The following is a 14,835-nucleotide window of genomic DNA, read 5'->3' on the forward strand; positions in this document are numbered from 1 at the left end:
AACACATCTCTCTTTTTGGCCATGAACATGTTATGTTGGGCTAGTTCTAAGGAAGCACTAGATCTTTCATCAAAAAATTACCTGGAAAACTAAAATATCTGTTTGTAAGTGTATTTATGAAACAGATTCCTTTCCTGACTTGATTCTGAAAGTCTATGGTTTTCAATTATAAATGGACTTTTTAAAAATTCCTGTTGTAAGATATGAATCCAAAGCAGGTAATCTACAAGAAACCTACTTTGTTTTTAAATCATTGTCATTAATAATGATTGAAATAGTACTGTCATTTCTTTTAATGCAGACATTTATTAAAATTGCCTGGAGGCTACAAGCTGTTATGTCAAAAACAAAAGCTGCTTTGCTAGTATATTAGGCAGTTTATCTTTTGTGTCATTCTTATTTGCATCTTAATATACTTAAACTTCTGTAAGTTGCTTGGCTTAGTATCTCATGAGACCAATTAAAATCATCTGTGGTCACAACCCATGTAGTACATGTTAGATAGATTGCAACGTGGCTATCTTATAAAAGTGATTACAAATGGAGAATCATCCAGAGTACTTTGTTTAAGTCTTTCAGACTCAAGGCAACATACAATAATTTAGATTGGAAAGGACCACTGGAGGTCATCTATTCCAACCCCCTGCTCAAAGCCAGGTCTAATTAGTTCAGGTTGCTCAGGGTCTTGTGTGGTCAAATCCAAGAGGGATCTGATTTTTATCCATAAATATTACTTAGCCATTTAGGAAAAAGAAAATGTAGAATTGTTTCTGGTAGTAAGATGAGCTGAGGAATAGAAAATGATACGGACACAACACGTGCATAACGTAATCTGAAATAGTTGGTGAGCTGGTATAAGACAGACAATGTAGTTTATTCTTAAATATAAGGCCATGCATCTCAAAAACCGATATGTTTCTAACTATTTCAGTAACTCTCCCTCATGGAAATGTTTAGATGAGAGCTTAGAAATTATTTACACCCTGTTAAAAAAGAAAAGACCAAGGAAGAAAAAAGGTTGGGTTTTTTTTTAAAGAAAGGAAATTGAATTGAATTTGATATGCATTTAACTATTTTCCAAAATAATGATAGTGAAACAAGCTCCAGAACTGAAATTTGAAGGTAAATAAACATGCTATAGAAGTAAGGGTTTCATTGCTCTTTTTTTTTTTAAACACTGTACGTAATTACTTACCAAGATATGGTTCTAAATTATCATTAAATCTTGATATTAAGTTCAGAGTTAAGTTTTAAAGAAAAATTTGGTATAATTCTGATGAAAATAATATTTAGACCTTGAAACTGAGAAGTATGTAATCAGCTCTTCTTTTTCGTATTGAAAATTCTAAGTAAGTCTTTTCTTTGGGCAAACATATTTTTCTTTCAGTTCTTGCATCTAATTTTCTCCTCTTTCTGTGTCAATAATTACTGAAAGAACCATAAACAATAACTATTGAAGTAAGCTTTATAATATCTAATGTATAAGCTAAACCCCAACTAACTTGTAATGAAAAAAGACATTTTTTAGAAGCAGTAAATTAACATCACTTACTGAATTGAAAAAAGCTCTGTCATGCTTCAAAGACAAACTCCTGTCAGAATGCTTTTTATTCTGGCATAGTTCTGAAAAAGCTGAAGTTTGGACAACAGTATTCTTAAATTAAAATATCAAAGATAATATTTTTTCATTTAACTTTAAAATTATTTCTTTTTTTTTTCCCTTTCAGTCTTCCTTTCTCATTGGCATATGTCAAACTATATCATAATTTCTCTTTGTGAATGAACTAAAATGAAGATACATTTCATGATTACAAATAAGGGAGATATTTGCAAATGCTGTTGTGAACTATCTGTAGGAACAGATTTTCATTTGCTTAGCAATATTTTCTACTACTTCACCTAAACAGAATAATAGAAATTGTGGAATGGGAAAAAGCTTTTAGTTGTCTTGGTGCTTATTGGAATTCTCTCACTCTCTAAGTACATTTAACTTCTATGTTTAATTGTTTTGTTAAAATAAAGACACTGAGGCTTTTAAAATAATGGATTCTTGCTTTTTTGTAGCTGTAGTACGCTGTCGAGCCAGGCAGAGAGTAGAAAGAAGAGTAGAAGTGCTGCTGACTGGTGTAGTTCCTGGTGCAAATGCTATGCCTGCCACACAAAATTCTGCCATGGTCGATACAAATAAGCCAGCCAACATTCAAGAAGAAGTTCAGGTCACTGATGGTAAGAATAAATATCTTGAAAATCATGGTCTTTTAGCAAAATAAAGGTGGTAAATAAGGTAGGTGCTTCACCAAATGTAGCTCTGCTGTGAGAACAGATGAGGTTTAGACAAATCCTTCTCTCATCCATGTTTCTACCCTGTTGCAAATATGGGACATTCACATAACAGTATGTCTACCATTATAGGCACCTTTGAACCTGAACCTTTGTTCTTGTATCTGTCCTGGATGTGAGGCTTGCATGCATACCATCTCTCCTTTAAAAGAGAATAGCGTCTACAAAGCCTAAAGTTAGCAAAAATACATCTGTGTAAGCATTGCAAGGAAATATTTATCTGCAGGTTGTCCCTATTTGTAAGATGTATTCCCACCAGCAGGCCAATATCTGCAGCAAATTGGATTGAAGAAGGAGACCTTGTTTGAAAGAAGCAATAAAGCTTTGTAAAAAGATAGCTTCCACTTACTGTTAATCAGCAGAGGACACAGTGAAAATCAATTTCTTCAGAGATACACCAGCTTCTCATATTATGCCTCTCTTTGAAACAGAATGGTACAACATATTAGTACAAAAAAAATGTTTGTTACTGCTGCATGCCTGGTATTTCTGTTAGTAGATGAGTGTTAACAACAGTCAAACAAATTTTGCATTGTTACCTTTCAACTTCATCAATTATTGCACCTTTGAGACTTAACCTACATTTATTTTTGGGTTCCAAGTCATCCTACTTTTTTAAGAAAAAAGTTTTAAAAAGTTATGACACATAACATGAGACATCCTAATGCGTGTTTAACATAGCTGTCAATGAGGGGAAGGGATTTCACCCATAGTCCAATTTTGTCAAGAGTGTAATGCATTGTATGGTGGTAAAAGATGAGTCTACAGAAATTTCTATGATTGCAGTCTACCAGGCAATCAGTTTGAGGGGCAGACAAACTCGGCTTTTGTATCTCATTTATGCCATTAGAATCTGGCCCAACAGAGGCTTTTCAGGAATACTGTCTTATAGAAACTCTCCTGACAAAGAACAGTGAAAAACTGAAAAGCTGTAAAATGTAAATCAAGATGCATTACATCCTTCCTAGAAGGATGGTTTTCATCCAGACATGCCCCCTCCCTGTACACTGACCAACATAGTCTCGTATCGGCAACCACTGATCATTAATCGGAGTGCTTTTAAAACGGGAGGGGATCTGAAGTTGAGCTGTTAATGAGAGCTTGCACAGCATATGCTTACTGATTAGTTAATATTTGTAATTATTTAGTTAAACTTTATATTTGCTCATATTGTGGTGACAAAGATAACTTATTGTCTGGACATATTATTATTTTATATTCCCATATTACAAAGTGATAGTGATCAATCTAGTAAAATAAAAAGATGTGAAGTTCTCAATGTACATTCTGGCCTCTTTGGAGAAGTGTAAATACTATTGTATACCTTCATTCAGCCTTGTGAGAACAGCTGTGTATCAAAATACATTAACTTTTTTTTTATTTTTTTAACTATAGAGTAGCAGGCTTAGCTCTTTATTGACTTGTTACCTATGAGTAGGCTACCTTAAACATATCCAGGCTATTTCCCTCCAATATGGTGGCATCTGAATTGACAAGAACATGCATTGAGCAAGTTGAGGCAGCATTTTAAAAGACTTGCATATTCATGAAGTGTAGTTCTTGTTTTATTCATAGGAATAATATTTCATATTTATTAACACTAGCTTCTGCACATACTGCAAGACATTGATTTGGGACACCGCATCTTTTCAAGCAAGAAGTCTGGTAATGAGATGCTTTACACCATAGGTAGTGAGATCATTTATAACTCTGGTGCTTTTCATGGTTTTCAGTGACATTATAATGTCCTTATTGCTAGATGAATTCGATGCCTGTTAGGAATCAAATTTAATGGTACTATCTCAGCTTTCTGCAGTCTGCCAGTAATAATGTAAATAAAAGTGTAAACCTCTAAGATAACAGCCTGGCAAGCTGTTTTTCATTTTTTCTCTTCTGAAAGAGTGATTCATCAGAGTGTATGTGTGATGTGTAGTAAGCAGTTTTTATATCCAGAGATAAATGGTCATAATTACTGGCAGATCAGATTTAAACAGCTACTACTGTGCTTCAGTATTTAAATTATTTGGAGAAGTATAAATTCTTGGAAAGTGAAAAATCTTCAAGCACGCCTTTTACATTAAAATAATTCAATTTCATCCAATCCAGAAGATATCATTTGAAACAGAAAATTATTATATTTTCTTAAGAAGGAAAATGACAGTGTGTTTTTCAGAAGTCAGCAAAGTTCCAGAGATCAAATAATTAAAGCTTAATGTTTTAGACATAGCAATTATGATATGGCTCTTTTACAAAATAATTTTCAATTGTATAAAATGCATATTTTTACCCTACATTTATTTTTATCCGTTTTCTTACATATGGCTCTAAAGACATTTTTTTCAGTAAATGAAATTTAAGACCCAAGATTCATCCAAACAAGCATGAAGATTGTTATATTTTATTCTAATAAAACTGCTTTTATATTATACTTTAAAGAAAAATTTCAAACATTCATAAATTATCAGTTATCGATATTTGACTGAAGTTCATAAATTTCTAAGCAACCAAACTTGAATGTGTTAAGAGCACGTGGGGTACACAGCCAGAATATCTTCTGGTTGAGGAAATACACTAATCAGCCCTGTTCTCCCTCTGTGTGTAATGGTCCTTTGTAATCTGTCATTTTCAATTGCTTCAGATTATCACATAAACCAACCATAAGGATTGAGTGTTTATAATTAACTTCCCTAATCTTTATTAATTCATAGCTCTTTTCACAGCCCAAAGGCTAATCTTAGTCCCTTGCTCCAGGGTCCTTATTTCTCGGAAGGTTTCATGACAGTTAATTTTTTTGGGGGAATAGTGCTGCCCAGGTTCTGTAGGGTAGCACAGGTATGAGGGGGTTTTTATGTTATGTGGGAATTTCACAGCTATGCTGACTTCTGACTAAACAGATGGACAGTTCACCTAATGGTTAAATAGCATTTTTCAGATATGGTAATCCATAATGTACATTGCCATACTCTATGCATGTGGGCATACATTATGCAAAGTGTATCTCTACCCTTTGTTTCACCATTTACAAAAAACAGCAAATATATGTATATTCTATACAATTTTATAGCTATTATCTAACATTCAGAAATTCCTGACACTCATCAGAATATACAGAAAGCCTCTATTTGCTTTAATTTCATTAAAGCAGCTCTTTGACTCAGGGGAAGAACATGTCCAAACACATCTTAAAAGCTACTCCCCCCCCCAGCAAGATTTTATGTTAGCCAGTGGGATGGATTCCACTAAATACCAATTTGATGTGGTGGATCTGGATCAGGAAGATCACCTTTAAGAAATTAGTTCAATAAAATTGGGTATGACCAAAGAAATCTTATCAGCATATGACAGAAAAATGCGAGTATAGGTGGGGAAAAATATTCTTATAGATTTATCTCTCATCCAGAGAATTTAATTGCTGATAAAGTGTAGCAGATTGATATTGAAAGCATTATGAAGAGTATAATAATGATGAAGATGGCCCTATATCTTACTTAAGTCATCTTTCTATTGTCAGAATAATTGTGACATTATTTTTGAAATGGTATTCGAGGTTGAGAGAATTCTAGCTATATAAATGAGACTGTTAAGTGATTTTTTTACTCTGCAAGAAGCAGAAGAACAACAAAGTGTTTTGGAATAGCGGTTGGTGGAAGCTGTGAGCAATGGCAACATGAAAGTGTTGACAAGGGGGTGAACCCCCAATTGGGTCACTCTGTTATGGATTATTACCTTCGTGTTAACAATGCTAACTCTTCCTGGAAAATGGGGAACTAGTAGAAGTCAAAGAATAGGGCATGAGAGTAGAAATGAAAACCTAGATGGATTATTTTGTCAGCTACATAATTTTTGTTAACATCTGGCTGTTTGTTTCTTTATTTATGAGTGAACCATGGGAGAGATTTGATGCATTGCTTATTTTCTTTATTGAACTACAATATGCACAGGCATTTTAATGAAGAACTTCAAATAGGTCTTTATTTACCTGATGTTGCTATACAAAGTTACCGCTTGGTCCATCAAAAAAAAGAAAAAATTCAGCATAAGTAACCCCTCCTACTCCCATTTCTTAAGATAACTAGAACAATAATGGCAAATACTGAAAAAAGAGCTTGAGAATTATGAGCAAACATAATTTGCAACTGCTTGTATTTTTGTTTGCAGGACAGTCACTCATTTCTGTTTCTTTGCCATTTTATAAAATGTTGAAATCCGCAGGCCTTAAGAATGAGTCATCATTATGTAAATTAAAATTACTTTCTGACACGTATGCAAAATCATACTCAGTTAAAATATTCAACACTTACAGGGAACCAGATCAATTATAAACTAATCTGAAGTTATTTATTTAGCTTCAAAGGTGCAAAAACCCCACCAAAACTGTTACAAAACCAAAAGTTATTCAGTTCTTCCTGGTGTTACTTTTTGGTATGACGTGCATCCAGGAAAAATGAGAAGTCCAGAAGAACTGATTGGCTAGCCCAACATAACGCATCTCTGAAACAAGAACACACAAATAGATAGCTGTTAAAAATGTCTTTTGAGGTAGTGGCTAAGGGAAACCTAGGCAAAATAATTTGCTGCAAGAGTCTATTAATTACTTTAATTGTTATATGATTGTGATTGTTAAAGTTCCATTTCTCCCATTTATTGTTCACAGAATTTCCTGTAATTTCTTTGGTTAGGTGATAAGGAAGTATTACTTTCATAGAAACAGCACCACTAAACCTTGTTTTGTAAAGATATTTCGGGAAAGCTTCTGTAAGTCAAAACCATAGTCAGCCAGCACAGCTCTCCAGAATTTTAGCTGTGCTTCTGCAACTTCATAGCACCTCAAGACGAACCATCTGCAGTAATTTGCATTAGGTTTTTTTTGCAGTATTTTCTCATTAATTATGGGTCATCCACAAAGCATAGCTAACCAAAGCCCTTAAGATGTGAACCTTGTAGGTTTTCCAGAAGAACACTGGACCAGAGCTCTCCCTATCTGTCTCAGCTCTGTTTGCATGCTTTTCATTTTAAAAAAGCAAGCAGAGGGTTTATATACTTAAATTTGCCTCAGACAACATATCTGACAGTCACTGGAGTAATAAACACATGCACACATCCAAGTCTATCCCAAATGCTTTTCTATTTCAGGTTGTTACATCCTATTTTTGTGCTAAAATTATTTGTCCTTGTTTTCTTCTCCCTGAAGCTGCACTGTCCAAGCATTGTTGTTAGAGAAAATTATCAGATCTAGATCTCCTTCGTCTCTCCCACATTGCAAGTTTTCAACATGAACATGAAGCAAAAAGGAAAAAAGAAAGCTTCCCCACTTGTTATGGAGAATGTATACAATTATGGTTTTGTAAATAAGTATATCAGGAATATATTTTTGAGAGTTTAAGAATAAGTTGATCTGAAGCTTTGAAGATATTGCTAGAAATTAAAATTATAAGACAAGTAACTAGAAGTTACATAGAATCAACACAAAACGAATGAAATTATAACTTCGAACCATTACCCTTTCTTCAAGCCAGCTGAAGATAGACAGAAATCTCAGAAATTTACTACACAAACTTTTTATTAATTCTGAAACTTGATTTGTGTCCAAAAATAACAGAAGCAGATACCTCCCATGATATTATAGCTGTCTTATAGTAGAGGAATTTACACTCCCCTGTGTTATAGATGTTTCACCTTATGTGCAACAATGCAATTTGTTGGATAAATAAAAAGAAAGCAAATGAATGTGACCCTAGTGATTAGGTCCTGTGTTCTAGTCTCTGTGGCTGAGTCTGTTTTGTATATTAAAAAAGTCAAAAGATAAAAAAATGCATCCTTTTGTAATAGACCATAATATAGTGTAAAACTATCTAAGACATGCTTACAGATGCTAGTGACAGTACCACAAACAATTTATCTGCATCGGTAGAGTTCCATGTGCATAAATTTACATTTTTTGTTAATTTTCAATAAAAAATTAAGTGATCACCAAATTGAAGGTTATATCATAGCGCAGATATTATAATTGAAATAATATCAGGAAATTTATAAACAATTTAACTTATTTTGATGAGATGGGACATAGGTTCTTTCTATCTCATTTATAAGAAGAATACTTTTGTATGAACACATGAGGAACACTTGCTGGGAAATTTTTCTTTTTTCCACATCCCCTTGCATGTTAGATAGAAATACAGCGAACCACTCCATCTGACATTGCAATTTTATATTACCCCTTTTACCTGTATTATATTATCCGTTTTTGCCACTGAGTAGGAGCTTTGAGTACGTCGGGCCATGTTTTCAAAATACAGAAATCTGGTTTTGTATGGGAAAATCTTCAGGCTGAAGTTATTTATAGTCAGACATGCTTATTTATCTAGTGATTTAGATTAAGATACTGGGAAATAGCATAACCTAGGCTGACATCTTTGTCATCCAAGCTTCTAACAAATGCAGCTATTAAAAACCAAAACCAACCAACCAAACGAAAAAAACAGAATGGAAACAATTCCTGGTCCCTAGGTCCCTGTTTCATATGATGACCATGAATCAACAGATATATTGCGAATCGCAACAGCTGGCATGTATTCTTCTCACATGTCCTCAAAAAACAACACCCTAAACCTTACAATGCACCCATTCCCATGCCACATCTCTCTTACTGACGTCCCCCACGAAAAAGATAAAGTTCTCATTGTGTTCAACAGGGAACCAGATTCTGATCCACCTGGAATGTTTATGTAAAGAGAAGGTATTCCATTGTTACGAAGTAATGTGTCTGTCTGAAATACCTGCTAATTAAGTTAAAGCATTTTAAAACATGTTATTATTAACGTTCTAAAACAAACTTGCTCAACAGATCAGATTGTAAGGCCTTTTCAGCTTCTAGAAGTGCTGCATTCTGTAGCTAGCAGACTCAATAGATGTAAAAGTGCCTTTAAAATCAATAGGAAGCTCTTTGAAACATATGTGTTATGTTATTTCAAGCATCATGAGTTTTAGAGTTTTTAGATTAAGGAGTCTAGGATTGGTTTGTGTCAGCTCTACAGAATTTCAAAGGGCAAATAAATGGTACTGGATAGAGGAATATTTTAAACAGCAGTGTTTTATGATTCGTTGAAAAACTTAAACTGGCCATGCTAAGTACGAGCTCCATCTCAGTGCAGTTTAATAAATTCAGATTTTTAGCAGCAATCAGGAAGGTGCTCCTTCTCACTCAAAATTGTTTACAAAGTGATGCTTAGATCCACAATATTTTAAGATTATGTTCCTGAACATGAAGACTTTTGTAACTATCTATGAAGGAGCTTGAATTTCTAAATGCATAATTACTCTTATTCAATAGGACAAACTATATTTGTATTTTGCTTGTAACCCCAATAAGAAACTGTGAGGGAACTGAAATAGCTAGCGATAGGCTAAATCTATTTGTTCCTCTCATTTAGAGGGTCACATTCATACAGCAGTAAAATGATATTTTAACTGGCAAGTGATAAAGTTCCACAAATGGAAATGTTATGTTCTAAAATATGGAAAAGGGTGTTTTCTGTCTCACAGAAGTAGACTTGACATATATACATGTTGACAGTGTTGGAAGAAGGAGTAAGAAAGATTTCTAAAGCAAGTGGTTTAAACGGATTTTGAAAAGAGAAAATGACTAAGTGTATATAACATAATGCAAAAAGCTAGAAAATTCTTTGAACAGAAGAGTGTGATAAAGGAATTAGAGCAAAACCACTGGTATCCTCTTAACCACCTATGGGAAATTGGTAATTACAGACATTGGTGCATTGTCAAAAAACCCCAAAACAAAAACTGTGCCCTGTGAGTTATGTATTTCCAGTAAACCAGCAAACATAAAAATGAAAGCTAAAAACTAGGATACTTCTGAGGGTGAGAGGGCAGCTGGGAGAGAGGAAAAAATAGCCATAATGCTGACATTAAAAGGACTGGAAAAAACAGTCTTGCTGCCCCTCCAAAGGAATTTGAAGAGATTTGCTTGCATTGGAAGTTGATCTTCCAAATGACAAGCATAATTGCTTTTAGTCATTGATGTAACTACTTTAAACATTGAAGTGCATAGACATCATCATGGTGAGTGCAGTGCAAAAACCTGTGAAATGATAATATTGTTTTCAATTTAGTGTTTGTGTGGGCCAATACAAATGGAATGGTTAGGTTAAAAGACATTTTGAGTTACTGATTTCAGGGTGCAACATTCAAAGTGGGGCAAATGACTCAGGATACTCTGGAAAAAATAATGTCTGTGTGAATTAAGACTATAGCATAACATGTTCGTAAAGAAGCTGGTTTGACGTTGCCTACGCCCAGGTACAGATGTGATCTTTATTTTCTATAATTGCTAGATAAATGAAGACAATGTTAAATAAAAAAGGAGAATGTTGAGAAAGAAATACAATGTTTTTGAAAAATTACATTTTAATCAATTCCTTTAAAGTATTAGTTTATAGATTTATAGATATAGTGTACAAATCTAAGTAGAATGACAGATCAAAGCAGGGTAATGTAAAAGATCCTTTGGGCTGATGAGAATCCTTTAGCTTTTCCTGAGGTTTTTCCTTCAATTTACTACAACAAGTAATATCAAAACAAAGATTGTTAAGAGGGGAGTATGGATAGACATAATAAAAAGGGAATTAGTCCAAAAAGGATTCAGAGAGAGAGAGAATATATGGAAACTAGCTCCAAGGAAGAATGCAGAAATGTATGCGGAACAGCAGGTGCTAGATGCACATAGTGCATTTCCTATACCTGGATTCACAAACTTCTGTTTTATTCACTAAATAATGCGGTGTTTTCAAGAAAGACATTCTCAAAAAAAAAAAAAAGGCAGAAAGTGTTTTCTACTGCTTTCTTTACAGTATAAATCTGCTTTAGCAGTAGAAATATTTTTTAAAGAAGTGTTTTGAAAGAGAAAAAATTAACAAACAGAAAAATCAAATGTAAGAGAAAATTTAGAAAAGAAATGTTGGAGTTGGTTGCTAGGGGAATAGGCAGTGGGATGCAGGGTAAAAAAAGATGAGGCTAAGAGTCAAATTTTGCAGAGCCTTGAAGATATGGATGAAAAGCTTTAATTGGGTATGGAAAGAAATAAATTTGCAGGGAAGAGATATAAAGATTTATACACAGAAGTACACTGAGGATTTCCTTGAATTGCACTGCAGATCAATGAGTATATTATCAACAGAAGGAGAACACTTTATTATCTATTTATTTCCTTGTATTTAAGGTAATTTGGTGTCTGGCATTTAAAGAAGTATACGATGTTATCTTTGCTGATATCGATAATGCTCTACATAGAGCACTTTTGTACCTGTATGAAGAAATTTATTGAAAGGCATATTCAACTACAACCAGGTCTTTTTGTGTTCTTGTGCAATGCGTTTATTCTGCTGCTATTATCCTGGAGTTGTGACATTTTACAGTGAGAAATAGATAATTACTTCTCAGATGAGATTCATTTCTTACTGCCTGGATGATCCTGTCTACTTAAATGTTAGGATGTTCTTGACCACCAGGCTTCCTTTTATTTTTTTCCATTATTATTCTCATAATTCACTTTTGCTATTCACTTGACTATTTACTTGAAAACTGTATTAAAACAATTTAATCTACTGTACAGTAATGTGTTCTGTCTGCTGCTGCTTTTGCTGGTAAGGCATAACTGCATACTTAATGTCCATTCCCCATTGCCTACTGAGTTCCAGCAGTATGTGTGTAGACTCCTGTAAAACAGTGGAAAAGCAGGAAAAGGACAAATGTCAGATGAGAGCTGAATGCGGTTATGAAGAAAGATATTTCACAAGGTTTGGAAGGTCAATGTTAGAAGCCAGCTGTCTGGTAGAAGTTAGTTAAGGTTTGGTCCTGCAGTTTCTATTTTAATAGTTTGGAGACTATTAGATCAAGAGGGGAAAAAATCTTGGTTAGGTGTCAGGGCCACAGTGGATACTTAGCCTTGGAGAACTAACAGAACCAACAGAAAAAAATCAGTGAGAGACTACAGTATGGTTACATCCAGAACCAAATAAAATAATTTATCTAACTTGAAAAACATGAAGCTGCAAGTTTATGAATGGTTAGGCTTTCATTCTGTGTATTCTGTGATTGTGCTGATCTCCTTTACTAAATAAGTGTAAGATTGCACCCTGCTGAATGGGAGGTGAGGAAGGCCTATAGAGTGAATTCTGGTTTATTGCATCTACCCAAGGAAAAGCCTCTGTAATGAGGACAAGCATTTTTGCAGTCTGAACATCTTTCCATCATAGGTTTAATTTCCACCTGTCTCATTGGAAATGGGAGGCAGTGTGAAAGTAAGGGAGGTCTTTCAGAAAGTTCCTCCCCCTTGCCACTTTTATGTCACCAAGTCCACTGCAGGTTAAGTGCTATTTGAAGAGAGCTCAGGTAGCTAGATCTCCTTTAGGTATCCACAAGCAACTGCAGCCTCACAGTCTATTGGATTTTTATCATCAGAAAACACATTGTATAATGAGCTGGTCTTCAGTGAAGTCAAACACTTACTTGCTTTTCAGAAACAGGAGGGAGGTACAAAAGGCTCTCTAATGACAGTGTGGAACTCTGTTCCAGGTCAGATATGTCCAGTGGGCCTTTCTATAGACATTAGGACCATCAATGTCTTCATAATTAACTCTTTTGAAGCTTGAATACATGTTCTTTTCCACTAAAAAGTAATTTAAATTCCTGAGGTTCTTATTTTGTGAATATGTTAGACTTGTGTTTTAATTTTTAGATGTATGACATCTATTAATTATTTTTTGTAAATCCTAACAGTCACAAATTCACATTTGCCTGATTTATAAGCTGAGAGTGGTCTATTTCCTTTCATCTTCTTAGAGACAAACCAACAAAACCCAATCAAATCCCCAACACTTTAATTCTAGTGCTTTTAAAGAAGTATCCTTACTAGCACTTGAAAATAAATGACAGCCAACTCATAGAACTATATAGCTCAAAAACTTTACTGGTTTTTAAATATAGCTGCTTCAGTAATTCTGCATACAGAAATGTTGCCTAAATGCATACTACCTTTTGGAAGTCTTTATTTACACAAAAGAAAACACTTAAAGATTAATTGCCTTTCAAAACAAGAAAAGTTTAATGCTTAAAAAAAAAAGGTCTTAGTATAATTACCTCAAAACCATAGTCTTACTCCTTTTCTTATTTAAATAATACATAATATTCTTCAGGAAACATGAGGAAGTAGTGTTTTTTGTAATTGGATTTTCTATTCCCTAGCTGTAACAAGCTGTATATAAGTAGCATGCTTATATCTTCCCAGTGTTTGGATTGATAAATATGTCTATGTTGAGTTAGATGTCATTAAATCTCTCCCTGTTGCTCTCTATTTACAGAACAGTGGTGGATTTATTGAGGTGTACTTTATATCTGCATGTGTATTTTACAGTTTGAATTAGATAAAATAAGAATTTTACCTGTATTGAAATGGTGATTTTTAAAAAGAGAACCAGGGAATGAAAACATACAAAGAGCTGGACTAAAGGGTCAAGGCATATTTGAATCATATGCTATATTGTATTTGGCATTACTTTAAAGAAATTGTTAATTCTTTCTCCAATGTTTTATTTATTTCACCATTTTAATTGAAACTGAAAATTCTAAGAGTCAAGAGAACTCTGAACATTTGACAATTTGGACAGATTTCTAGTAAAGATTCACAATATTTTTTTTTTTTTTTTCCTAGCTTCTGCCCTTCTGCCAGTCTGTTTAGGCAGCATGTGTATTATGGAATTGTCTAGAATCAAATATTACCATTTTCACAGAGGCTTCCCATAGTATGATAATATAGTAGTCTTCAGGGCAGCTCTGATGAAAATCTAATTACATTTTTCTTTTTTGAACACTCCTAAACTAGATTGCCAGTGTAGATAAAAAACAGCTGAGGGACCAGCATAACAAACCTTTCAAATATTGGCACTTATAAATGCATCGTTTTTCCTTAGATGTTGTAAATATTAAAGTATTTTAACTAATTATGCATAGAACAAATTACAAAACATTCTGGAGGAAAAAAATAATACACATATTTAATTGCTTCTGACTAAAAGGTACTATCTACAAATACACATATATACATATACATGTACTATATACATACACTATATCAAACCAAACCCAAATGTCTTTGGATACTAAAAGCAGCATGCAATTCACAACATTTTCTTCCTAGCATCTGAACTATAAAATAAGCCTTTCCTGAGTAGCATTGTGTGATATAACTTCTGAAAGAAACATCTGCTCCACAGTTGTAATTTTCTCACTGTGGAATGCTCCAAATGATGTCATCTTTTCTCTCCCATAATAAATTAATTTCTATGGCTGAATCTTCATGTTTTGGCATTTGTCTAGGGTGACTACTACAAGCCTTGGGCTGTGTTGGAGTCTGAATGCATGTCATAAACGTATTTTTCAAGTAGCGAAACAACAAAGAATGGAACAACATAGGACAATCCC

At 33.9% G+C, this 14,835-nt stretch overlaps 1 protein-coding gene across 1 annotated transcript in view; it reads left to right on the forward strand.

Moving 5' to 3' along the window:
* CFAP47 (cilia and flagella associated protein 47) overlaps window positions 1–14,835 on the forward strand; it is a 401,308-nt gene that overhangs the window by 366,119 nt on the left and 20,354 nt on the right. The window contains exon 61 of the mRNA XM_035901932.1: window positions 2,071–2,226. Coding sequence (XP_035757825.1) covers window positions 2,071–2,226 — 156 coding nt within the window. The remainder of the gene's footprint in view (window positions 1–2,070; window positions 2,227–14,835) is intronic.

The sequence above is a fragment of the Egretta garzetta genome, unplaced genomic scaffold (assembly GCF_000687185.1).
Source record: "Egretta garzetta isolate BGI_Z169 unplaced genomic scaffold, ASM68718v1 scaffold70, whole genome shotgun sequence".
NCBI lineage: Eukaryota > Metazoa > Chordata > Aves > Pelecaniformes > Ardeidae > Egretta > Egretta garzetta.